The 26,992-nt window shown below is 44.2% G+C and overlaps 1 protein-coding gene across 10 annotated transcripts; it reads left to right on the top strand.

Annotated features, from left to right (window-relative positions):
* LOC132387214 (gastrula zinc finger protein XlCGF57.1-like) lies at window positions 1–26,992 on the top strand. Of its 10 annotated transcripts, none has more exons than XR_009509805.1 (4): window positions 1–149; window positions 5,602–5,778; window positions 25,123–25,333; window positions 26,879–26,928. XR_009509805.1 is itself a non-coding variant. In XM_059959562.1 (4 exons), the coding sequence occupies exon 4, from the start codon at window positions 15,899–15,901 to the stop codon at window positions 17,333–17,335; it is 1,437 nt and encodes a 478-aa protein (XP_059815545.1). In that variant the 5' UTR covers window positions 1–149; window positions 5,602–5,778; window positions 15,288–15,359; window positions 15,746–15,898; the 3' UTR covers window positions 17,336–18,265. The 10 variants fall into 10 exon arrangements, 5 of the variants coding, with proteins under 5 accessions (XP_059815545.1, XP_059815548.1, XP_059815546.1 ...); XR_009509804.1 differs by lacking the exon at window positions 25,123–25,333 and adding an exon at window positions 15,288–15,359 and having other exon boundaries at window positions 26,879–26,918; XR_009509803.1 differs by lacking the exons at window positions 25,123–25,333; window positions 26,879–26,928 and adding exons at window positions 15,288–15,359; window positions 18,296–21,479.

Here is a 26,992-nt window from a genome sequence, read left to right as displayed (position 1 = left end):
ACATTCCCGGGCTTGGCAGTGCTGTTTTTTTGTTCTTTGTGAAACCGGGTCGGTGGTGAGATCGGGATGGGGAGTGGGTTCTCGGCCCCTTGGACGGGGAGCCGGAGACGGATTATTCTCTGCGGGGCAACACCAACAATTTTCCTTCGGTGAGTATTGAAGCCAGTTCCGATCGGGGAGTTCTGACGTTGGGTAGTGAGTTAACTTTCCTGAACTCAAACAAAGAAAATCTGCAGTTGCTGGAAATGCGAGCAACGCGCACAAAATGCTGGAGGAACTCAGCAGGCCGGGCAGCATCTAGGAGAAGAGTACAGTCGACATAACCGGCCGAAACCCTTCGGCAGGACTGGAGAATAAAAGGTGGGGGTGGGGAAGGGAGAGAGAAACAGAAGGTGATCTATGAAACCTGAAGGGGGTTGGGATGAACTTTCCCGGACTGGCGGCCTCGCCTCGCTTCCTTCACAGAATCTGCCGGGGTCGGTCCGGTGTGAAGGTCTCACAAGGTCTCTGAGATGAGCCGCCGCTCAGCCCCTGTTGTTCTGGTCCTATTAGCAGGATGACGTAAACATATTTCTATACTGTTACTGACAGAGAATCGTATAATTTGTGTCCCGTGTGTAATCTGAATAGACTTGTCTGTGATGCTGCTACAAGTCAGTGTTTCTCTGTACCTGTACCTTCTCGTACTTGTGCACTTGGCAATAAATTCAACAGGACCTGAGAAATCTCAGTGAGATTTGATTAGTGATGATCATCTTCGCAGCTCGGTCGGTGGAATGTAAAGAGACAGTACACTGTTAAATGCAAGACCCTGAATAGTGTTGATGATCAGAGGTATCTTGGAGTCCGAGATCATCGCTCCCTGAAAGCGACCGCACAGATTGATCTGCACAGGTTAAGAAGGCAAATGGTGTGGTTGTCTTTATCATTGTGTTCAAAAGTCTGGAAGTTGTGTTGCAGCTTTATAAGATTAATTAGGCCACATCTGGAGTGTTTCATACATTTGTGGTCGCTGTCGTTCTCTGAAGCATGTCGGGGCTTTGGAGAGGGCGCAGAAGAGGTTTACCAGGACACTGCCTGGAATAGAGGGCATGAGCTATAACGAGAGGTTGGACAAACTTGAGTTGTTTTCTCTGGAGACGTGCCGGCTGGGATGAGACTGAATAGACGTTTATAAGATTACCAAAGGATTAGAAGCAGTGTCTCAGAAAGGCAGCGTCCATTATTAACGAACTCCAGCACCCAGGGCTGCCCTTTTCTGAAAGTTACCATCAGAGAGAGAGAGAGGTACAGAAGCCTGAAGGCACACACTCAGTGATACAGGAACAGTTTCTTCCCCTCTGCCATCTGATAGCCAAATGGACATTGAACCCTTGAACACGACCTCAATATAAATATATAATATTTCTGCTTTTTGCATGATTTTTAATTTATTCATAGAATAATAGAAACCCTACAGAACAGTACAGGCCCTTTGACCCACAAAGTCGTGCTGACATGTCCCTACCTTAGAAATTACTATAGTTACCCATTGCCCTCTATTTTTCTAAGTTAGTTTTTCTCCAGTGCCGCCAGGTACCTATCCAAAAATCTCCGAAAAGACTCTATTATGCCCACTTCCATAAACATTGCCGGCAGTCCATTACACCACTCCCCACCAATCTCTGGCAAAAAAAAAACTCACCCCTGATATCTCCTCTGTACGTACTCCCCAGCAACTTAAACCTGTGCCCTCTTGTGGTAACCAATTCAGCACTGGGAAAAGGCCTCTGACTACCCACATGATCAATTCCTCTCATAAACTTATATACTTCTATCAGGTCACCTCTCATCCTCTGTCGCTCCAAGGAGAAAAGGCCGAGTTCACTCAACCTATTCTCATAAGGTATGCTCCCCAATCCAGGCAACATCCTTGTAACGTGCCTCTGCACCCTTTCTAAGGTTTCCACATTCTTCCTGTAGTGAGGTGACCAGAATTGAGCACAGTGGAGTGTGACCAGGTTCCTATATAGCTGCAACAAAACTTCTCGGCTCCTAAACTCAATCCCACGATTAATAAAGGTCAATGCACCGTTTGTCGTCTTAACCACAGAGTCAACCTGCATAGTAGGTTTGAGTGTCCTCTGGACTCAGACCCCAAGATCCCGCTGATCCTCCACACTGTGAAGAGGCTTACCATTAATGCTATATTCTGCCATCATGTTTGACCTAATAAATTGAACAACTTCAAACTTATCCAGATTGAAATCCATTTGCAACTTCTCAGCCCAGTTTTGCATCCTTTCGGTATCCTACTGTGACCTCTGACAGCCCTCCACACTATCCACAACACCCCCAACATTTGTGTCATCAGCAAATTTACTAACACATCACTTCACTTCCTCATCCAAGTCATTTATAACAATCACGATGAGCAATGGTCCCAGATATACATATACTGTAATTCTTATTATTTTGTTTTGTGTTTTCTTTTTTGTCTATATTATGTCTTGCATTGAAATGCTGCTGCAAAGTTAACAAAGTTTACACCACACGCCAGTGATAATAAACCTGATTATGAATCTGTGTGGACAGATAATATATTTTTCCTGGGGGTTGAAATGTCTAATACAATTAAGGTGAGAGGAAATCTGAGCGGCAAATTTGTCTCTTTCCACAGAAGTGGTGGGTAGCTGGACTCTCTGCCTGGGGGGGGGGGGACCCCACCAGTCACGTGATCCTGTTTGCCCCTCCCATTTATCCACAGATGTAACTAACTCTTCGCGCCTGCTCACTGTCTCCGGTTGGGTGGTGTTTTCCTTTCTGCTCAGTGCTGAAGCGGATCGTCTGCGGGATTGGGAAAAGGTCCTCCCCTCCTGGGTCAGGAAGCCAGGGATCAGATCACAGTCTGCGGGCCGAAGATATCGTTTTCCCATCAGTGCGTATTGAGACCGATCCCGAGTGGGGAGATCCAATGTTAGCCGTGAGTGCTGAACTGAGGGCCAATTACTCATTTATTTTCCTATTATCTGGGCTCTTCAAAAATATGTAGATGTCACTTAATCTGCATTGAACGATCCAAACCAGGAGCCCAGGCACTTTATTTCCACAGAGTTGAAATGGGAGACCCACCAACAGGTCACATGAGGCTGTTTAACACAGATCTACCCCGCCCTCTGGTTTGTGACTCAAGATCATGTGGTGTGCGGTCAGAGTCCCCGGATGTGAGGTGATGCTTCCTCCATGTTGTGTTGGGGAATCTAATGTTGGCCACTGAGTCCCGTTAACTTCCCCCAACTTGTCTCACTTCCTGAGCCTCCTCACATTTGTCTTTGAGCTTTTTGGCTGGTGTCTTCTCCCGGACTGGGGTGGGTGAGGAAGGAGAATGTACCAGGTTGTGGGGATCTTTGATTTCACTACCTGCTTTCCTGAGGGACTGGAAAGTCTAGTGTGAGAATGGTTTCTGTGATGTGCTGATCTGGGTCCAAAGGTCTCTGCTGTTCCTCACAGTCACGGGCAGAGCAGTTACCATGAAAAGCATGAAGTGTCTGAATGGGAAACTTTCTATGGTGTGTTGATAAAAGTTTGGTGAGGGTTCAAAGTATATATGGCAAAGTTCTTGTTGTTTTGTTCTAACTTTGTCATTTTAAGATCCTTTATACAGTAGTGAGTACTATTAATTCAGTATCTGTGTATTGCTGGAGAACCATAATTGATCGTCCTTGATTTCTTCTCCACCTCATTCCATCTGCTCATTCCCTGCCCATCTTGTTCAACCTCTGTCCAGTCTCTCTCCCATCAACTTCAGTGACATGCATCAACTATCTGGGTCAACCTTGGTCCACCCTGTGTCACACCTCTTTAGTGATATATATCGGCAATCATTCTTGGCTTCATTGTGAAGTATTCTTTTACACCTTCGGCCTTGCTGAGTTGTTTCCAGAATCAGTTTTTGTCAGCTGGAAAGCCAGAGGCTCATCAGGTGCCAGTTCTGTTGTGCATTGGTGTGGAGTCCTATTTTGTGAACTGTGACTGCCTGACACACTTCATCATATTACAGTCAGCAAAGAGTTCTGGGAGAGTTGGTGCTTGGGCTCTAGTCCTGTGATCAGCATTCCAGGGAAATGGAACTGCTGGTGTTTTGGCTTTGACTTTGCTTAGTGCTTCTACAGATGGGGCTGGATGGATGTCCTTCTTCGAGCAGCTGGACATTGGTTGTGGGGAAATCCTGGATTGCACTACCCAGTGTGAGATGTGGGGACAATGTGTGAGACTCTCAGGGTCGGTGAGTGGCAGATTAAGCTGTGTGACTCTGTGAGGTTGGGTCCTGGGATATCATAGTTTTTGATCTAGGGAAAGTGGACCCGGGGATCGAGCTGCTTGGGCTTGTGAGGTGTTGATCGAGTATTTCTCGTCTGGGATCAGATGTTTGTTTCTGGAGTTCCTTTGGAAGCAATGACTGCCAGTCTGAGGAGAGGATGTTCCCATTCCATCCTCACAGGGAGAGGCTGTGAGTAAATGGGCTGTTCCGTGTTTACAACAGTAGAGATAGACCCTGAGTTTGGTGTTCAAACTATGCTTCGAAATCCCCCCCTCACTGTCATCTGTCTGTCACTCGGTGGAAATCAGGCAGAATCTCAAGTTGCTGGAGATCTGCAATAAAAACTGAAAATGCTTGGTCATTCTGACAAAACATTATTACCCTGAATTGTAAAGTTTGTTCCTCTCCCAAAGCTGTTCCTTACCTGCTGAGAATTTCTGATAATTCTAGTTTCTTTTTATTACATTTACCTTGGAATGGTTTATATTTCCTGAAATTAACCTGGAAATGGAAATTGCTCATTCTGTGCTAGTAGAACAATAGAGAAATCTCAACTTACTCTGTAAATTATCGCAGTATCAATTTATCTCTTATTCCTGGAAATGTGTTCAGTACAATTGCTGCTTGTAAACATGGTTTCCAAAAATAATCTCAGGAATAATCATTGTCATGTATGAGGAGCATTTGATGGTTCTGGACCTGTGCTGGATGGAGTTCAGAGGGACATTGGGGAGTTGTGGGAGGGATGTATGGATAAGTAAACCCACAGAATGCTGAAAAGCCTGGATACAGTGGACATGGAGAGGATGTTTCCATCAGAAGTAGAGTCTGTGATCTGACAGCACTGTCTCAGAAAAAAGATGCTTCCCTTTAAAACTGAGATGAGAAGAATTTTTTGGCTAAAAGATGTCTGATCTGTGTAATTTGTTGCTGCAGAGGTTGGTTGAGGCTGCCATTTTGTATATTTATGACACAAAGTAATATATTCATGATTGGTGAGTAGCTCAGGGTTACAGGAGGAAGGCAGGAACATGGTGTTGGAATAAAAATCAGCCATGGTTAAATGGTGGGGCAGACCAGATGGATCAAATCACATAATTCTGTTCCTGACTGTATGATGGCTCCTCCTTGTCCCATATCATTTTGTGATGTGTGAGGGACAATAAAATATTGTTCACTGCGATCATTATATCTGCCTTCAATGTTTAAATTTCAGTGAGTTTTGTTCTTAGTAACATTGAGCAGAAATGTTTGGTTCTCCTTTTTAATGTTAACATACTTCATTATCTCTCTGGTTAAAGTTAGACCTGCGGTGAGAAGTTTATTTGAAGAAAAACCCCAACTGGAAGCAAACCACAGCTGAAGACGAGGGAACAGCAACAAGTGAATTGGCCTGAGGACTGAGAACAGCAACTGGAGAGAACAACTCTGCATCAAGAGACTCGGATTTCCCAGTGATTCAGTCAGGAGAAAGTTTGGTGAGTCTCATTTACTCATAAACACGTCCTTTGGACATTACATACCTGTACAAGGGAAGGTAGGAAATAGCTGGAGTGAGACTGAATGTCCCCAGAAGAACCAGTTATGCTTCTGTCAGACCCAGTTGCAATCAGTCCCGGTCTGGTGATGTGCTTCCAGCAGCCCAGCCCTTTAAAACCACTCCCATTCAGTGGAAGTTGAATCCAGATAAAGTCACTCAGAGACCGTACGGTACAAACTCTTTGTTCCAAGCACCCGGGGCTTACTCAGTTAGTCACTCAGACAGGTACAGACTGTGAATGCTCCCACCCTATCCACCAATTCCCCTTACACAATAGATTTATCTGTCCAGATACTCCCCCACACAAGACTGGATGGAGCCAAAGTTATTTACTATGACAGCCCCTAAAGACAAATTACAAAATAGTCATAATGGCTCACACACACAGAACAGACTGACGCTGTCCTATCTCTACACATGAGTGCACAAGGAGATATGCATCCTGAAACTGTAGCTAGCTACCCACAAGAAGAAATATGGCTCAGCAAGGCTTAGTACATCTGTTGATCATCAGCAATTTCTTTCAGAAAAACAGGCTGTTATAGTTTAACGAAGTGTTAACCCTTTTACATACTTTATCATTCCCTTCTTTAGATCATTACATGATCAACAAAGCAGTAACTTTTTTACAGAGAAAGCAACTGAGTACAGCTTTGACTTCTCAGTGGGGAAAAACAACATACATCAGTAATTATAACAATGATATGTACAACTTTTAGGACATAGGATTAGGACTATGCCCCACATATTACCTTACAGGCCTTTGAAGATCACCATTTCAACCCTTCGGTGAACCCCTGTAAATCCTGCCCTACTCTCTTGATGCTGTCAGTCTCCTTGACAGTGTGCTTGGAGAGGGATGTAACGTTAGTAGACTCATCAGGGATATAGGTGCTGCATTCTGTGTCAATAATAGCACAGGTTCCCCCTTTCTCAGCTAGGATAAAATCTAAAGTCGTACGATTCTGTACGACTGTTTGCCAGATTGCAATCATTTCAATGGATGTTTCTGTTACTTGGGCCTGTGTTTCTGTCACAGGGCCCCTGCAGCATTGTGGCCAGCTCCTGAAGTTCTTATAGCCAAATTGATTATCTCTCATGAATTTCTGGCTATGCTATAGGAGAGAAAAACTATCATCAAAAATCGCTCAGTCTCAGTTATTCCTCTCGGCTGCTGGGCTCCTGCAGATATGGCCAGGATGCATGTTTCCCAGTGTAGGAAGTTCCGCTTGGTGGGGCCCTGAGACACCATCCCTCAAAACACTGACAGCCACGGTCATCACAGACTGGAGCACAGTTCCTCACTCTCTTCCCCGGGTGTTATTTGAAAAAGCCCAGGCAGATAGTTCCTCACTCTAGTTGAGCAGGATTACTGACATTTGAATCATACTTTTACCATACCGAGGAATTTCAGCACAAATCCAGCAGGCCCCTGGTTCTACCTGCTTGGCATAGGTGTGACAGAGAGACAGAAAGGTGTTAACATGGGGGCCCCCGGGTGCTGGGGTGAGCCCTCTTAAAGACATAAACACGAGCAGCACCGTATCATATCAGTTTAAATACCATATCAGTACCATATCAGTTTAAATGAACCAGCAGCTATAGACCACACCTGGAGTCTGTTTTTGATGTTAAAACCACTCTCTTTATTCGTATCTACTTATAATATAACAAATTAAGCAAAATAATCAAAAGTTAAAAAGTGTTATGAGTACACATACGTGTAAATATAACTCCCAAACCTTTGAGCTCAGGGAATACCAAGCTTAAAGTCTTGAGATGGTGAACTATGAAAGTTCAGTTCAGCCATGGAATAAATGACAGGTTAACAGTCGCTGTAGGTTCTATCCATTGTCGTTCTAAATCTACATACAAATTATCGCCAGAAGCAGCTTATCACAGGCGTACTGTCTTCAGAAGGAACTACCACACAAGCAAGGGTTGACACACAGGTAGATTCCACAAGGTACTCCCAATCCAGATCCAACACACAAAGTATTACTGACAGTGATTTCCACAGAATATCCCTTCTCACAAGTGTTTACCACATAACACACCCGAATCCGGCTAAGGGTTAACAAAAGTGGTAGCCGCGAGATACTCCAACAACATCCCCAGATGGATTATACGAATTATCACCAGCAGTGATTGGTCACAAGGGTACCTCTTCAAGTGAATTACCACACCCAGGCAAGGGTTAGCACAAGTGGTCCTCACAGGATACTCCCAAACCAACAGATCCACTCCTATGGATCAAACAAAGTGACAATCACACATTCAGTACACGCTGGATCAGTAATCAACCCACCTTGTGGGCACAGGAGAGTCCAAACAGTGGCCTTTGGCCACTAGGCCCTTTGTTTCGAACTTTCCATCTTCTTTCTTTCTCTCCGGCTGACTGTGTTCGTGACTATCCTTGCTTAAATAAAACAAACTGTGAGCTATATAAACACAAGCTGCGAACAAGTGTAAACATGCTGCATAGTCAAATAGTTCTGCCCCCTCTCTCTCTTCGTAAGAATCAAACAGGAGAATATTAGTTCCCTTCGGGGTTGATCGGGATTCGAAAGTCGGGTCCCAAAAATATGTCGATGCTCGTCACATTCGATTTCGGACATTGTCAGGCCAATCCATATTATTTGTATTAATAATGTTGGCTAACTTAGTTGGTAAGCATTGGAGCAGTAAGTCATTAATAATGGGTATTTGTCCCTCCAGTTTAAAGGCTTGGTCTCCTGTGAAACTGCCGTAGCAGGCCACAAATCACATCCACCCATTCACGCTCCGCTTTTAGCGGCTCCCAACCTTTGGCATTCCTTCTGCAGTACATACCTCTATCCCATTCCATTATTTCTCCAACTTGCTGATAATATACTGTTCCACTTTAAACGTATGTCACATCCGGAACTTTTTCCAGTTAGCCGAGGATTTCCTTCCACACCGCTGTGCGGTGTTGGGAAATCATGTACAAGGCAAGTTACAGCAGTAGTTTGCCATTGCCTTCTGCTGGGTGAGTTGTTTTGTTTAAGAGATCACCAGCTCTAACCCAGCGCGGATGAAAGTGTGCAAGGGAGTCGGCTGGATTCGAACTCAAGACCTCTCGCCTCAAAGTCCAATTCTGAAGCCAGTAGGCCATCAGTGGCATAGCTGGCAAACTTCCATTTTACATCTGCCTTTTCCTTCCATTTCCTTTTCAACGATTTCCACTTCTTTCCTCAGTTCTTTTTCCATATCAGATTTACTGCTTGCTCTCATGAGGTAATAACGCAGGCTCCCCCACCCCCCTCTGTCCGAGGCCACATTTTGTTCCCCAATTTCTTACTCAGTGCTGCACTGAACATTTGAAAATCATTTTCCTTGTCCGGAAAACTCTCACACAAAGTTGTGTCGGGCTGCTCCTGGCACACTCGTATCAATCGACTGCAATTAACCGATTATCTCTAAGTAATTTATCGGGCACAAAGCCTCCAGCTCAATTAACAATCAGATAAATTTACCCAGCAGGCACCTCCTGCTCAATTGATGAATTTACCTGACATGTCTGCTTCCTGCCCACTTAGTAAAGTTTACCCAGTACCGCCTCCTGGCCACTTAGTAAACTTTATCCAATACTGCCTCCTGCCCACTTGGTAAAAATTTTGCCTACCTTATACTTGTCTCCCGACAGATTTTTTTCCCGATCCTGTCAAGGTATGTGATCAGCCTTGGGCAAGACACCATACATCCAAAGGAACTAACAGTGAGCGACAAATGTAAAATACCTATTGGGCTCCCGGTCAGTCCCCACAGTCCCCTGAGAGGTTCAGCTGCTTACTCAGCCCCTCTGCTCAGTGCTCTGTAGATAGACATCCTGATCATGATGCCAAAAGTTAAAGCTGAATCTGAATAAAACTCGTGATACAAGCTTCTTATCGACACCACAGTTTATTGCACATTCTCCTGCAGGAGTTTGAGCCCCAGTTGTCAAAGAGAAGGCACGTAAGCACTGCCACTATCTGCCAAGTCGACTGACTTAGGTTACAGCCGTATATCTATACACAGTACACCCCATGCATCACTATTTCAAGATGTTATTTGAACTGGTATGCCCACCAAGTGTGTTGCTGCAAATCTTAATTACTTAGATAACAGAGTTTGTTATATTGAGGTTTTAATTATGGATGGATGTACTGTCCAGTCCTTATTCCCTTTGCAAAGCCCTGACTTAATTACAAACAGATGTTCATTCCTGTCCTTATCAGTGAGTCCTCCGCCCCTTACTCAAATGAGGGTAGAATGTATAACGGTATCAACTAACAACGGTACAGTATACAATGTTATCAGCTCTCAGTGTGCCTCTCTGCAAGCCACAGAGAACTGGCAATGAGCCTGGCTTAGCTAACCACTGAAGACAGTGTTTACTTCAGTTCAAATATTCCTATTCAGTCCCAATTATTCTTTTAGCCAGAGGTTACATAGGTTACATAGGTTTTTTTTTATATATCCTCAATTCCTCAGGAGGGTTCAGGGGAAATATTTATGTCCAATACAGAAACTGGTGTTACCTGTGTGTATTGAAGAATGAATTGGGAGAAATTGTTATGGGAAACAGGGAAATGGCAACAGAATTTAATGTGTACTTTAGATCTATCTTCACCAGGGAGGACACAAGCAATCTCCCAGATGTATGGATGGTCCATGGTCATAAGATATCAGAGGAATATCAGAGGAGACAGATTGACATTAGGAAAGAAACTGTGATGAGTAGACTGGTAGGACTGAAGGTTAATAAATCCCCGAGTCCAGATGGTCTGCATCCGAGGGTTCTAAAAGAGGTGGCTCAGGAAATTGTGGATGAATTGGTAATCATTTTCCAATGTTCCTTAGATTCAGGATCAGTTCCTGAAGATTGGAGAGTGGCTTATGTTATCCCACTTTTCAAGAAGGGAGGGAAGGAGAAAACGGAGAACTATCGCCCTGTTAGCCTAACGTCAGTCGAGGGGAAGATGCTTGAGTCCATTATTAAGGACGAAATAGTGGCACATCTTGATGGCAGTAATAGGGTTAGGCTGAGCCAGCATGGATTTACCAAGGGCAAATCATGCTTGACTAATCTGTTGGAGTTTTTTGAGGGTGTAACAAGGATGTTAGATGAGGGTAAGCCAGTGGATGTTGTGTACCTAGATTTTCAGAAGGCATTCAATAAGGTGCCACATAGGAGATTGGTGAGTAAAATCAGAGCTCATGGCATTGGGGGCAGTGTTTCAACATGGATAGAAAACTGGTTGGCAGATAGAAAGCATAGGGTAGCAGTGAATGGGTGTTTCTCGGACTGGCTGGAGGTGACTAGTGGGGTACCACAGGGCTCTGTATTGGGACCACAGCTCTTTACGATTTATGTCAACTATTTAGATGAGGGCATTGAAAACTATATCAGCAAGTTTGCTGACGATACTAAACTGGGCGGCAGTGTGACATGCGAAGAGGACGTTAGGAGAATACAGGGAGACTTGGATAGGCTGTGTGAGTGTGCAGATACTTGGCAGATGTCATTCAATGCGAACAAATGTGAAGTTATCCACTTTGGAAGCAGGAACAAGAGGGCAGAGTATTGTCTGAACGGTGTAGAGTTAGGTAAAGGAGAAATGCAAAGAGACCTAGGGGTCCTAGTTCGTCAGTCAATGAAGGTGAATGAGAAAGTGCAACAGACAGTGAAGAGGGCAAATGGAATGTTGGCCTTTATTACAAGGGGAATTGAGTACAAGAGCAAGGATGTCCTTTTGCATTTGTACAGGGCCCTGGTGAGACCACACCTGGAATATTGTGTACAGTTTTGGTCTCCAGGTTTAAGGAAGGACATTCTGGCAATTGAGGAAGTGCAGCGTAGATTCACTAGGTTGATTCCTGGGATGGCAGGGCTGTCTTACGCAGAGAGGTTGGAGAGATTGGGCTTGTACACGCTGGAATTGAGGAGATTGAGAGGGGATCTGATTGAAACATATAAGATTATTAAGGGATTGGACAAGATAGAGGCAGGAAATATGTTCCAGATGCTGGGACAGTCCAGTACCACAGGGCATGGTTTGAGGATTAGGGGTAGGTCATTTAGGACAGAGTTAAGGAAAAACTTCTTCTCCCAGAGAGTTGTGGGGGTCTGGGATGCACTGCCTTGAAAGACGGTGGAGGCCAATTCTCTGGATGCTTTCAAGAAGGAGCTGGATAGATATCTGATGGATAGGGGTATCAAGGGATATGGGGACAAGGCAGGGACTGGGTATTGATAGTGAATGATCTGCCATGATCTCAGAATGGCGGTGCAGACTCGAGGGGCCGAATGGTCTACTTCTGCACCTATTGTCTATTGTCTATTGTGACAATGCAAGAGGTGCTGGAGAATTTGCAAGTGGAAAGACTTGGAGTAATCTTTGCAAACCTGACTTTTTAAAGCTTAATTTAGCAAGCAAACCACATATGAACAATGTGCAAAAGCTCTGGTGAGATGATTCTTCATTACTCGTTACAGGCCTGCTACATAGTTTGTGTGAGAGTGCAGATTAATTCCATTAAACCCGGGGGATATCAAAGTATTTATTGACAGTGATTTGCTCGCTGTGAAAATGATTACCTCTCTGTATAAAATTCACTGTGCACATGTCACTGGGTAAAAAAATGCACGGTACATGATTTATGTGGACACTGGTCATTACAAATTAGAGGGGACATTGTGGGAAATGCCCCCACCTACAAGGTGTGCATCCAGCTGCAGCCTGTAACCCTGCACTTTAAGGAGTTGGATCTGGAAATGGATGAATTCCGGATCATCCAGGAGTTGGAGCAGGAGATAGATATGACATGAAGAAAGGTGAGTTACACAAAAGGTGCAGGACACAGAAAACTGGGCGAGAGTCAGGAAGCGGAATAAAGTTAAATAGCCATCACAGAGAACTCTTGTTGTTATCCCACACAACAACAGGTGGAACACTTTAGAAACTGTTGGGGTGGGGAGGGTAGATTAGCTGACAGAGAAAAGTCAAAGGGGTGATAGTGAGTTCATTAGTTAGGGGAACAGAACAGGAGGGGACTGATATCCTAGTGGTAAGGCTTGCTAGTGCTAGTGTGGGTGGAGAGTGTGATGTGGTTAAAATAAGTTGCTGGGGAAATGGGAGCCAGAATGACAGAACAGATAGTGGAGAGGGTGAATTGAATTGAATTGACTTTATTCGATACATCCTTGCTGCACATGAGGAGTAGAAATCTTTACATTACATCTTCACCAAAATGTGCAATGTGTAATTAATAGTAACTTATAATAGATAGTTTGTACATAGGACAGTCAGTATAACATTGAAATGCAATTGTATCAGCAAGAATTAATCAGTTTGATGGCCTAGTAGAAGATGATGACCCAGAGCCTGTTGGTGCTTTTTCTGTGGTACCGTTTCCTGGATGGTAGCAGCAGGAACAGTTTGTGGTTGTGGTGAATTTGGTCCCCGATATCCTTTGGGCCTTTTGTCACACTTGTCCCTGTAAATGTCCTGAATAGTGGAAAGTTCACATCTACAGATGCGCTGGGGTGTCTGCACCACTCTCTGCAGTTTCCTGCGATTAATGGAAGAACAGTTCCCATACCAGGCAGTGATGCAGCCAGTCAGGATGCTCTCAATTGTGTCCCTGTAGAAAGTCCTTAGGATTTCGGGTCCCCGTCCCCAACTTCTTCAACCATCTGAGGTGAAAGAGGTGCTGCTGTGCTCTTTTCACAACACAGCCAGTATGTACAGACAATGTGAGATCCTTGGTGATGTTTATGCTGACAAATTTAAAGCTGTTCACCTTCTTAACCCCAGATCCATTGATGTCAACAGGGGTTAGCCTGTCTCCATTCCTCCTGTAATCCACAATCAGCTCCTTTGTCTTTGTGACAGTGAGGGAGAGTTTGTTTTCTTGACACCAGTCAGATGTTGTTCAGACCTCAGATAGAGTCAGCAATCAAATGGTTGAGCATGGTGCGATGAATGTGCTGAGCTGTGTATATCAGAATGCAAGAAGCATCGTAGGAAAGCCAGATGAGCTCAGAACAGGGAATTAAGATATTGTGGCCATTATTGGAATTTGGTTGCTCCCAACAATCTGAGGGATTTAGAGGAACAACTTTGGAGAGAGATTGCAGACCATGCCAATAAACAAAGGTTGATTCAGTAAGTGATTCTAATTTTACATATATAGACTGGACTCCCATATTGTAAAAGGACTAGATGGGGTAAAGTTTGTCAAATGTGCCCTTAATCAGTGTGTGGAATTTCTGATATAGAAGTGTACAATAAGCTGTTAGGAAATGATCCAGGGCTGGTGACAGAATTTGTGATCATAATGCCATGAAATTCAAAGTAAATATGGAAAAAGAGAGGTCTGGGCCATGGGTTGAGATTCTAAATTGGAGAAAGGTCAATTTTGATGGTATCAGAAACATCTGACAAGTGTGGTTTGGAACAGGCTCGTTCCTGGCAACACAGTTCTTGTAAGTGGAAGGCCTTCAGAAGTAAAATTTTGAGGTTGTAGGGTTTGTATGTGCCTGGCAAAATAAAAGTTGAAAAGTTACAGGTGCAGGGAACGTTGCTTTTCAAGAGATATTGAGGCCCTGGATATTTTGTTCCTCCAAATGCTTCAGACTGTTGGGTGCTACCAAGACCCATTAATGACGACAATATCAGGACTCCACACCCTGAGCTCATCTGGCTTTTTTTTTTAAGTTTTCTGCTGTTGGTTTCTAAAAGCTTCCCAATAGTCTTTGCTCTTTTGTTTGCCCACTCTTTGGCTTTTATGTTGGCTTTGGCTTCTCATTTCAGTCACGGATATGTCCTCCTGCCTTTCCAATGCTTCCACTTCTTTGGGATGTATCGATCACTCAGCTCCTGAATTGCTCCAGAATCTCCAGCCATTGCTGTTCCATTGTCACTCCTACCTTTTCCCTTCCAAACAAGTTTGGCCAGCTTCTCTATCACAGAAACATGGAGAAGTTCAGTCCAGAACCAGGATATTTGGCCCATCTAGACAATGCCAAAAAACATTTAAGCGGTCTAATGCAACTACCTGCACCGGGACCATCACCCTCCATACTCCTACCACCCAGGGTCCCATCCAAACTTCCTTTAACTGGAAAAACTGAGCTGATTTTCACTACTTATATTCATCTCATTCCACACTGTCATGACCAGTGAAGAGCTTTTCCACATGTTCCCATTAAATTTTCACCTTCCCCACTTACCCATGACCTCTGGTTGTCATCCCACACAACCTCAGTGGAAAAAGCTGCTTGCATTTATCCTATCTATACCCTCATAATGTTGTGTACTTCTAAGAAATCCTCAAACCAGTGTACACTTTCCTTGTTTATGTTTCGAGCCGTTTTCAGGTGTATAAGATGATGAGGGGCATTGATCGTGTGGATAGCCAGAGTTTTTTTTTCCCCAGGTCTGAAATGGCTAACACGAGTGGACATTAGTTTTAAGGTGCTTGGAAATAGATACCGAGGGGATGTCAGAGGTAAGTTTTTTACACAGAGAGTGGTGGGTGTGTGGAATGCACTGCTGGCTATTTGTGTGAGAGTGTTTCAGTTACTGTGGGGCCAGGCACCCATGCAGCTCAGTGGGAACAGGGAATAATGCCAATGGAGAGAGTCAAACTGAGGCAGGTCACAGATTGGAGATGGAAAAAATGCCCCATTCTTATAGAGACAGGAAGAACATCAGAGCATTCAATGCTCATTGCAGATACCAGCACTCTGCCCAGTTAGAAGATGATTTCTCCATCCAACTTGGATTGAACCTCACTGTAACAGTGTGATGTCAGATCATACCTTGACAACTCAAGTGATCTCATCTGAAATGTTATTCTACACCCACTGATGGATTTTTAAAATCTTTTTACAGGTTACAAATGACAAGAAATTTGTCTACTGAAATCTCGAATACAGTTTTGCTGTCTCTGTCCAGATATATAAAAAATGGAGCAAGGGATTCACTCGATCATCCTTTCTGCTCAAACTGTGGGGAGGGATTCACTCTGTCATCTGACTTACTGGCATGTCCATCATTCTAATCAGGGGGGAAACCATTCATCTGCTCAGACAGTGGGAATGGATTCAGTCAGTCATTTCAACTGAATGTATGTCAGCAAGTTTACACTGGCAAGGCCATTCACCTGTGCTGTGTGTGAGAAGGGATTCAGTCAGTCTTCCCACCTGTGGACACTCCAGTCAGTTCACACTGGGCAGAGGCTGGTCATCTGTTGAATTTGTGGGGGAAGGATTCACTCGGTCATCTGTCCTAATGGCTCACAAGCGAGTTCTCACCAGGGAGCGGCCGTTTACCTGTTCGGACTGTGGGAAGGGATTCACTCAGTCATCTGAACTGAAGGTACATCAGAGAGTTCACACTGGGGAGAGGCCATTCACCTGCTCAGTCTGTGGGAAGGGATTCACCACATCATCTCACCTACTGATTCACCAGTCAGTTCACACTGCAGTGAGAGATTTCACCTGCTCAGTCTGTGGGAAGACATTCACTCGGTCATCTAACCTACAGAGACACCAGCAAGTTCACACTGGGGCAAAGCTGTTCACCTGCTCAGACTGTGGGAAGGGATTCACTCGATCATTCAACCTACAGAGTCACCAGCGAGTTCACACTGGGGAGTGGCTGTTCACTTGCTCAGACTGTGGGAAGGGATTCACTCAGGCATCTCACCTACAGAGACACCAGTCAGTTCACACTGGGGAGAAGCCATTCACCTGCTCATTCTGTGGAAAGACATTCACTCAGTCATCCAACCTACAGACACACCAGCGAGTTCACACTGGGGAGAAGCCGTTCACTTGCTCAGACTGTGGAAAGGGATTCACACAGTTAGGTAGCCTACAAGCACACCAGTTAGTTCACACTGGGGAGAGGCCATTCACCTGCTCAGACTGTGGGAAGCGATTCACCACATCATCTCACCTGGTGACTCACCAGTCAGTTCACACTGCAGTGAGGGATTTCACCTGTTCAGTCTGTGGGAAGAGATTCACTCAGTCATCTAACCTACAGAGACACCAGCAAGTTCACACTGGGGAGAAGCTGTTCACCTGCCCAGACTGTGGGAAAGGATTCACTCGATCATTCAACCTACAGAGTCACCAGCGAGTTCACACGGGGGAGAGGCTGTTCACCTGCTCAGACTGTGGGAAGGGATTCACTCAGGCATCACACCTACGGAGACACCAGTCAGTTCACACTGGGGAGAAGCCATTCACCTGTTCAGTCTGTGGAAAGACATTCACTCAGTCATCCAACCTACAGACACACCAGCGAGTTCACACTGGGAAGAGGCCATTCACCTGCTCAGACTGTGGAAAGGGATTCACCACATCATCTCACCTAGTGACACACCAGTCAGTTCACACTGCAGAGAGGGATTTCACCCTCTCAGATAGTGAGAAGGGATTCACTCAGTCATCTGATCTGCAGGCACACCAGTGAGATCCACTGGGGAAAGGCCGTCGACCTGTGAATGTGGGAAGGCTTTCACACGATCATCTCATCTATTAGAACACCAGCGAGTTCACACCACTGATCGTCTGCTCAGACTTTGGGGAGAGATTCTCTCAACCGTCTCCACCAAGGCTGCATCATTATGTTCCACTGGGGAGGGGCCATTCACCTGTTGTGAATATGGGAAGGGATTCACTCAATAATCTAACCTTGTAACACATGACCGGGTTCACATTGGGGAGAAAGTTTCAATAAGCTGCAGGCTGAATGCATCCCCATTGCTGAATGCAATTTCGAGAGTGACTGGGGGAGTCTAGTACAAGAGGGCATGACTTGTGGTTTGCAGGGGACCCATTCAGAACAGAGAATCAGAGAATTTTTTTTGTCAGAGGGTGATGGATCTGTGGAATTCGTTGCCACGGGCAGCAGTGGAGGCCAAGTCATTGGATGTGTTTAATGCAGAGATTGATAGGTATCTGAGTAGTCAGGGCATCCAAGGTTATGGTGAGAAGGTGGGGGAATGGGACTGAAGGGCAGATTGGATCCACTCATGATGAAATTGTGTAGCAGACTCGATGGGCCGAATGGCCAACTCTGCTCCTTTGTCTTATGGTCTTATGTGATTATTTTTTCTCATGTGCGTTATTCCTCTTCCTCCTTCTGTACAAGGAAGTGTTAATCTAGGTGGGTTTGAGTGTAAGTAGTCTTTTCTAAACTTGTCATTTCTGTTCTTACTTATCTTTGTAAAATTTACTGATTGAAATGGGACTAAGATATTTTCATTAAAAAAAGTCAATGTCGGTATTGATGGAAGTGTTTATTGCCTTTGTTGTATTTGTTGAGCATAGAGCTCTGTTCCACAGTTTTTTAAAGCCTTGAAATAAATTTTGTCAAAGGTTTTCCCAATATTGCACTACATTCTGTTGTTTTTGCTTGTTGATTTTCCAGATACATTGTTATCACGAGTCCCAAAGAAGGGTCATGGCCGGAAATGTTGATTCCCATCCATAAATGCTGCCTGACCTGCTGAACTTCTCCAGCACTTTGTGTGAATTTCTCTTGATTTCTTGCATCTGCAGGTTCTCCTGTTTCCCAGATATTTATATGTTTAGTGAAATAACAAGCCAGTAGTGGGGTTGTGTGGCTCTGTTGGTAAAATATTAAATAAAATCATTAGATAAGAGGAGGCCATAGGGTTGGGCAGTGTAGAATCTGTGGGTAGAAATAAGGAACAGCAAATGTACAAAAAAATCCTTGAATGGAATTGTATAGTGGCCCCAAAACATCATGTGGTCCACAATTTACAATGAGAGATAGAAAATGAGTGCCAAAAGAGCAATGTTACAATATTCATGGGGGATTGTCATGCAGGTGATTAGGAAAATCAGGATGGTGTTGGTCTCAAGAGGAGGAATTCCTAGATTGCCTACAAGATGCTTTTTTAGAGCAGCTCGTGGTTGAGCCCACTTGGGGATCAGCTATTCTGGATTGGGTGATGTAACAAACCGGAATTAATTAGGTCACTTAATTTCAAGGAACCCTTTGGGACAAGTGATCTTAATATGATCAAATTCACCCCAACATTAGAGAAGGAGAAACTAATGTCAGATATGAATAAAAATATAATTAGAGAGGCCTGAGAGAAAATTTGGTCAAAATTGATTTGGAAAGAACATGGGCAGGGATGAAAACAAAGTAGCAATGGCTGGAATTTCTGGAAGTGACGGGATATACACATCACAAAGAGGAAGTAGTATTCTAAAGGTAAGGTGACAAAACCGTAGCTGCTAAGAGAAACCAAAGACAACATAAAGACGAAAGAGGGCACAGAACAAAAGTCACCAGGCAGTTAGAGAATTGGGAAGTTTTAAAAATGAACAGAATGCAACTAAAATCATTAAGAAGGAAAAGATGGAATACTTAGGTGAGCTAGCCAGTAATATTAAAGAGGATACCATTTTTAATTTCAGGTACATATAATGTAAAAGTGAAACAGAAATGGATATCAAGCCACTGGAGAATGATGCTGGAGAGGGAATAATGGGGAGAGGGTGAAAGGTGATGGCTGATGAACTGAATAAGTATCGTACTCTTTGGAAGACACTGGCAGGAGTATGGAAGTCCCAGATGTCAGTGGTCAGAATGTGCAATGTCACGTTACTCAGGAGTAAGTAGAAGGAAAGGCAATGGGCTGTGATTTTTTTTAATGGAAGGAGAAATCGATATTCATGCCTTCAGGTTGGAGCTATGCAGTTGGAATATGATGTGTTTCTCTTCAACCCTGAGGGTGTCAAGTGGATCAACTCCTGCCATTGCTATTCTGCCATCATCCCTGCCAGTGTACCCTTCCAATCAATTTTGGTAAGCTCTTCTCCAGTGCCTCTGTAGTTCCCCTCACTCCACTAATAATGATGCATCTTGTTTTACCTTTCCCCTCTCAAAGTGAAGGGTGAATTCAGTCATGTTATTATCATTATCACCTGCTCCCTTTACCAAAAGCTCCCCAATCAAATTTGGTTCATTCCAGAATTAACTTTTCCGCAGTGGGCACAATTGCAAAGGAAAGGTAGGTCACATCCGGGATTTTCAATTTAGCGGGCGATTTCCTCTGACGTATTGGGAAATCGTGTGCGAAGCTAGTTACAGCAATGGCTTCTCATTGTTGTATTTGCCTTCTGCCGGGTGAGATATTTTTTAAGAGATCATCAGCTCTTAAACCAGCATGGATGTAGAGCATGCAAGGGTGCCGGCTGGATTCGAACTCAGGACCTCCTGCCACTGATGCCACTACGCCACCAGCCGGCTGCACAATCCCAATCTGTTCTGAAAGGCATCTCATTGGTATTTTCCAAATTCCCTCTCTTGAGATCAAGCACCAATCTAATTTTCACAATCAACCTTCACCCATCCGACTCATGGACTATTTGTCTCTCTTCCATCGGGGGTAGATATGCAGCGTCCTCACCAGGACTACCAGCCTCCGGGACAGCTACTTTTCCCAAGCAGTAAAGCTGATAAATATCTCTACCCTCTAACCCAGCCTTCCGCAACACCAAACACCTCTGCTTTATCGTTTCCTGTCTGTCATCTTAAATGCAGGCATCCTATGCCGAGCATCACTTTATGAACATACCATCAATCCGTGCACAGTATATAAGCCGTGGATATATGTTGTTACTGTTGTGTTTCTGTGTTGCATTGGAACCGGAGTAATAATTATTTCGACCTCATTTACATCAGTCTGCTGGAAATGGAATTAAACAACCCTGAATCTTGAATAAACATTTCAGCAGGCTGAAGCGTCACATTTTTGTCTCTCAGCGTTATTGCGGCAGAGCGCCACCTGGTGACAATGGAGTCCACTGTTACGAATGTGCCACAACTCTGAGGGGCCGAAGGGTACAAAGTAGCCCCCTCATTTTTGAGAATCGCAAGATCGCTATTAATTCGGGTCTGGGACCCAGGAAATGAGAGAGAGACGTCCAGAATACACACGGTTTGGAATGTGTCCTGGCCTCCACAAGACAAAGCCACGGATAACGGCCATTGTCTCTGGGAGACGGAATTGTGTATTGAGTACTGAACTATTCATTGAAGCCCTCAGGGAATGACCAGAGTGGGCTGGTTGAGGGATTGCATCATCCCAACCTGATTGACATCTGAATCCCCGTGAGTAAGGATAAAAGAGGGTCTGGGGAACAACCCCTTCAGACGCACCAGCAGAAACGCTAGGAATCCCGTGACAGCGTTTAATAGCGACAGCCGGTGGGGCTCGCGTGCGTCCTTTCCCTTGCCTGGGTTGGCGGGCTCACAACGGAAGAACGGCTTAGCTAAACGACTGGCTACACCAACGGAACTTTCGATGGATCGAAATCATAAAAAGGAAAAGCTGGCAAGTTTCTAAAAATCTCTCTCTTGACTCCAACCAAAGGCTGCAGCCTGAATGAACTGAGTGACTTTTATATTTCCATCGGACAATACATTATCCCCTAGACAACGAAAGAGCTATTTCTTAATGATTATTATTATACCCGCACTTTTAGATTTAGTATTGACGACGTATATTATCTGTATGTTTGCATTGATATTATTTTTGTGTATTTTTTTCTAATAAATACTGTTAAAAATAGTACCATTAGACTTCAACAGAGCTCTCTATCTTTGCTGGTAAGTGACCCAGTTACGGGGTTCGTAACACCGCAAATCAGGGGGTCCTGTTATTGTGGTAAATCACCACGATAAGAAGTGGTGTCGGGGCTGGACGCCAACTGCAAGTAGATGAAGTGCCAGAGATGTACCTAACCACTCTCCTCACCACTGGTCAGGGTCCTAAACAGTCCTTCCATTTGAGGCAACTTTTCAACATCCTGCTTGTTGGGGTCATCTACTGTTTCCAGTTTTGCGGGTGTGCCCTCCTCGACATTAGAGAGACCAGATGTCGTCTCTGCTTTCTGCACTCTGTCCCGATGAGATTCTGCAGATGTTGGAGATGCAGAGTAACATACACAAAATGTTGGAGGAAGTCAGGAGGTCCGGTAGTTTCGATAGAGGGGATAAAGCAAAACAGAGATTTCCTGCCGAGACACTTCATCAGGACTGGAAGTGGGGAGAAGCCGGAATAAGATGGTGCGGGGAGTGGAAAGAGTCCAAGCTGGTAGGTGATAGGTGAAGCCTGATAAGAGTGAAGGTGAGTGGGTGGGGGAGGAGGGAGATGAAGCGAGACGCTGTGAGGTGGTAGGTGGAAAATGCTAAGGGCTGAAAAGAAGGAATCTGATACGATAAGACAGCGGACCATGGGACAAAAGGAAGTAAAAGAGGAACCAGAGGGAGCTGATCCGCAGTGGAGAAGAGAGAAGTGGGGAGACAGAATGGAAGAGACGGGCGTGTGGGCTGATGAAAAGAAAAAGTGGAGGTAGTTGTTAAAGACATCGACGTTCATGCCATCAGGTTGTAAACTACCCGGATGTAATATGAGTTGTTTCTCCTCCAACCTGACAGTGCACTCATCGTGTTAGTTAAACAATGAACCGGAAGGGAGAGTGGATTAATAATTGTCCCCCGGGATCACTATTAAATCAATCCTCTCTGACCTTAAACCGGTGCCCTCTGGTTGTTGATTCCACAAAAATTGGGTAAAAGAAAAGTAAACAGAAAAACATAGAAAACGTACAGCACAATACAGGTCCTTCAGCCCACCAAGTTGTGAGGAACATGTCCCGACATTAGAAATTACTGGGCTTACCCATTGCCCTCTATTTCACTAAGCTCCATGTACCTATCCAGTAGTTTCTTAAAAGACCCTGTTGTAGCCGCCTCCACCGTCGTTGCCGGCAGCCCATTCCACGCACTCACCACTCTCTGTGTAAAAAACTTACCCTTAACATCTCCTTTATACCTACTCCCCAGCAACTTAAACCTGTCCTCTTGTGGCAACTATTTCAGCCCTGGGAAAAAGCCTCTGACTGTCCACACGATCTATACCTCTCATCATCTTATACACGTCTATCAGATCACCTCTCCTCCTCAGTCGCTCCAAGAAGCAAAGGTCGAGTTCACTCAACTGCTCACATTCCCCATTTCTACACTCATAGTTTGGAACACCTGCATAAGGTCACCTCAATCTCCTGCACTTCAAGGTGCGAAGTCCCAACCTGTCCGGCCTCTCTCCGGAAGTCATTGCCTCAAGTATCAGCAGCATTCTCGTAAATCTTTTCTGCACTCATTCTAGCTTAGCGTCCTCTTTCCTATAACTGAATACAATAATCCAGGCGTGGATACCCTAACAATATCCGAACCCTAATGCAACCTCACTGGCCTCTTCTTCAGACCATGAGCCATGAGATATCATACAGGGGCTGCTCAGCCAATCGAGTCTGCTCCGCCATTCCTTCGTGTCCAATTGATTATCTCTCAACTCCATTCTCCTGCCTTCTCCCCATGATCTTTCAACATCCATTTAAAATACACTCAATGACTTGGCCTCTACTCCGTCCGTGGCAATGAATTCTAAAGATTTACCACTCCCGGATTAAAGAAAATCCTCCTCATCTCTGCTGTCAGTGGATGCCCGATACGTTGAGGTTGTGACCTGTGGTCCCAGAATCACACAGTACAGGGTCCATCTTCTTCAGAGCCACGCTGTCGAGGCCTGTCAATATTTAATAGGTTTTAATGAGATCCCCTCTCTGTCTTCTAGACCAGCGAGTACAGGGTCATAGCTATCTATCGCTCCTCATTCGTTACTGGAATTATTCCCGTGAACGTTCTCCGGACCCGCTCCAATACGAGCACATCTGTTTTCGCAGGTTGTAAACTGTTCACAATACACGAAGAGCAATCTGACCAATGCGTTTTAAAGCCACAGTGTCACATTCTTGTTCTTATATGCTAACATTACAGTTGTCATCCTTCATCAATCTGCAAGCAAACCTTTAAGGACTCCTGCTCAAGGATTCCCAAGTACTTATGCACTTCTGATTTTTGAATTTTCTCCCATTTATTTTTTTTCTCTACGCCCTTATTCCTTCCACAATTGTACATGACCGTACATTTGCATACACTGTACATTTCCGTACATTTCATCCACGACTTCGTTGTCCGTTCTCCAAACCTATCGAAGACCTTTTACAGACTGCAGCTTTGCTCTAAACTATCTGTGGATAGTTCTGTGGATGCTGGAAATCCAAGCAACACATACACAAAATGCTGGAGGAACCTAGGAGGCCAGGCAGCATAAATGGGAAATAGTAAACAGTCGACGTTTCGGGCAGAGACTCTTCATCAGGACTGGGAACAAAAAAGATGAGACGTCGGAGGAAAAAGTGTGGGGGTGAAAAGGGTAGAAGAAGTGGTCGGTGATAGGTGAAACTGCGAGAGGGGGAGTAGTGAAGGAAAAAATAACTTCTTAGGATTTTATTTCCTTAACGATCCTCGAAAAATCATTGCTAATGCCTCCACATCTCTTCAGCCACCTCTTTCCGATCTCTGGGGTGTATACTATACTGTATAGGTGACCTGTTTACCTTCAGACCATCTCTGTTTCCAAGAACCTTCTCCCGAGTAGCGTAACTTCACACATTCTGACCACTAACATCTGGAACTTCTGTATTCCTGTCGGTGTCTTCGAGAGATTAGAGTGATGTACAATACTTATTCAGTTCATCTGCCATCACCGTGCACCCCGAGTCCATTAATACCTCTCCATCATCATTTTACAGTGGTTCGATATCCATTTCCGCCTTTCTTTTACACTAGAATTACCTGAAGAAACATTTGGTATCCTCTTTAATATTACCGGCTAGCTCACTTAAGTGTTCCATTTTTTCCTTCTTAATTATTTTAGTTGCATTCTGTTGGCTTTTAAAATCTTCCCAATCCTTCAACATACTAGTGATTTTTGCTCTATAGCCTCTCTTTGGTTTTCATGTTTTCTTTGGTTACTCGTATAAGCCACGGTTTTGTCACCTTAGCTTTAGAATACTAGAGATTTGAGGGCGAAGAACATCTCAAACAGAACTGTAGTCAGCTCGACTTCTTCGGTCTGCAGAGAATTCAAGGGGAACCTCTTCACCCACAGAGTGGTGACTATTTGGACCTCATTCACATGGACAGTGAGAGGTGAATAACAGGGGAGGATTTGAAAGATCTGCTGTGGAACAGAATCACTGGCAGGGTCCAGCCGGCCTGAGTTCACTCTCTGCTGTACACTAGGTGTGTTATAAATTCACTAAGTACCGGAGACAGCATTTAATATAGAAATGATTCATTTGTCACAGATCTAGTCCCATTAAAGGAGAATATGCGGCAGAAGAAACCCCTCTCATGCCCAGTGACCAGGGTACAGAACTGGGTGTGGTGAGCAGTACCAATAATTGCAGAGTTCAGCACCGACAGTCACTCTCGACATTGCATTCAGCAACGGTGATGGACAAATATCCAGCATGCAGCTCAGTGAAACGTTCTCCCAGTGTGAAACGGTAGTGTGTGGTAAGTGTAACACGCAGTAAGGTTTCACTGCTAAAGTAACGGTCTCTCTGTAATGTTTCGCTGCTGAGGTAATGGTTTCTCTGTAGCAGCAATGTTTATGTTAGGACTGGAGGAAATAGGCTTCTCGAGTGTGGGGCTATGCAATGACAGAAATATTCTTTCTTGTGAGTCTGGAAGAGATATTTTCACGGTTTTTTGCTGGGGAGAAATGAGAAGACGTGAATGGAGAGAACGGGCCCTTTTTCCTTTTTTATTCATTTTCTTTACTAACTCTATAGTCAAAGTAAGAAATATAGAGCTGAATCGTTTAATTGCATATTGTGTATCGTTTGTAATTTCAGGGTACTGATCTGTAACATGGGACACATCACACAACATTCACCCAAATGAGATTTCTTAAGTTTGGACGGGCTGGGGGGGGGGGGGACTATCACCCCGTATATTAAACTGCCAGCTGAAGCGAAAGTTACGTAAGGTTAGATGACTGAGTGAATCGCTTCCCTCATTCACAGCAGATGAACAACCTCTCCACAGTGTGAACTCACTGATGCACTTTTGGTTGATTTGGCTGTGAAAATCTCCTCCTAAAGTCTGCGCAGGTGATCAGTCTCTCCCGAGCGTGAACTCGCTGGTGTCTCTGTAGTTGAGATGGCCGAGTGAATCCCTTCCCACACATTGAAGCCTGAATTATTCTTCTCCGTCGAGGCTACGTCGTAGGCTCTACGTAGCCGCGTACCCGACGCTACACCCTCGGCTGTACAGTATGCCGTAGCCTAACGTGCACATTCCTAAAACTGTAACTACGCGTCGCAGCGACGCCGACGACAAGAACTGTGAGTGGACCACCTGGTAGCAGGCAATTCTCTTTTCCTTTTCAATCTTTTTATTAAGTTTCAAATTTAATAAGCATAGCAATAATATTAATAATATAAAGAGGTCGGAATTACATTAATAACGGTTAACATGTAAAAACACCAATTCCAAATGACAAATATAATTTAACCTCCCAATCTCACAGCAACTAACCATGAAAAAAATATTCTATACAGGGAAAACACCCTAAAGTAGAAAAAAAAACTAATCTAAATAAAAAGAAATAGAGAAAGGTTGGGCTGTCAAATCACAATGGCTGAAATTATTATTTGTCATTAACTCCGCTCCTCTATACATGAACAAAACCTTATTACACAAGATTCGGAAAGGGTCAACTTACATCATATGAAATTATTGAATAAATGCTCTCCGAGTCTCTTCAAATTTAACCGAAGGATCCACGGTACCACTCGTATTTTTTTTTCTCCAAGGTTAGACATGCTACATCTTGGGAAAACCTTTACAAGGTAGTTGGGGGATTGGAATCCTTCAAGTAAAATGGGTCTTCTGGCTATTAATGTAACAAATGCAATTAGACGACAAGCTGATGAGGATAGTTGACTAGAATCTATCACTGGTAGTCCAAATATTGCAATAACAGGATGTGGCTGTAAATCAATACGCAGAACTACTGAGATAATATCAAATATATCTTTCCAATATTATTTTTAGAAGAGGACAAGAGCAGAACATACGTTTCAATGAAGCTACCTCGGAATTACATTGATCACAGACAGGATTTAATGGCAGTAAAAATGAGCTAACTTATCCTTGGACACATGTGCC

This window comes from Hypanus sabinus, unplaced genomic scaffold (genome assembly GCF_030144855.1).
Source record: "Hypanus sabinus isolate sHypSab1 unplaced genomic scaffold, sHypSab1.hap1 scaffold_164, whole genome shotgun sequence".
NCBI lineage: Eukaryota > Metazoa > Chordata > Chondrichthyes > Myliobatiformes > Dasyatidae > Hypanus > Hypanus sabinus.
Note: the sequence above shows the minus strand (reverse complement) of the source record. Positions and strands in the feature narration are given on the sequence as shown.

What these genes read in the sequence shown, in the direction of transcription:
- LOC132387214 (XM_059959564.1), top strand. Translation starts at nt 15,899, where the DNA reads ATGTCCATCATTCTAATCAGGGGGGAAACCATTCATCTGCTCAGACAG.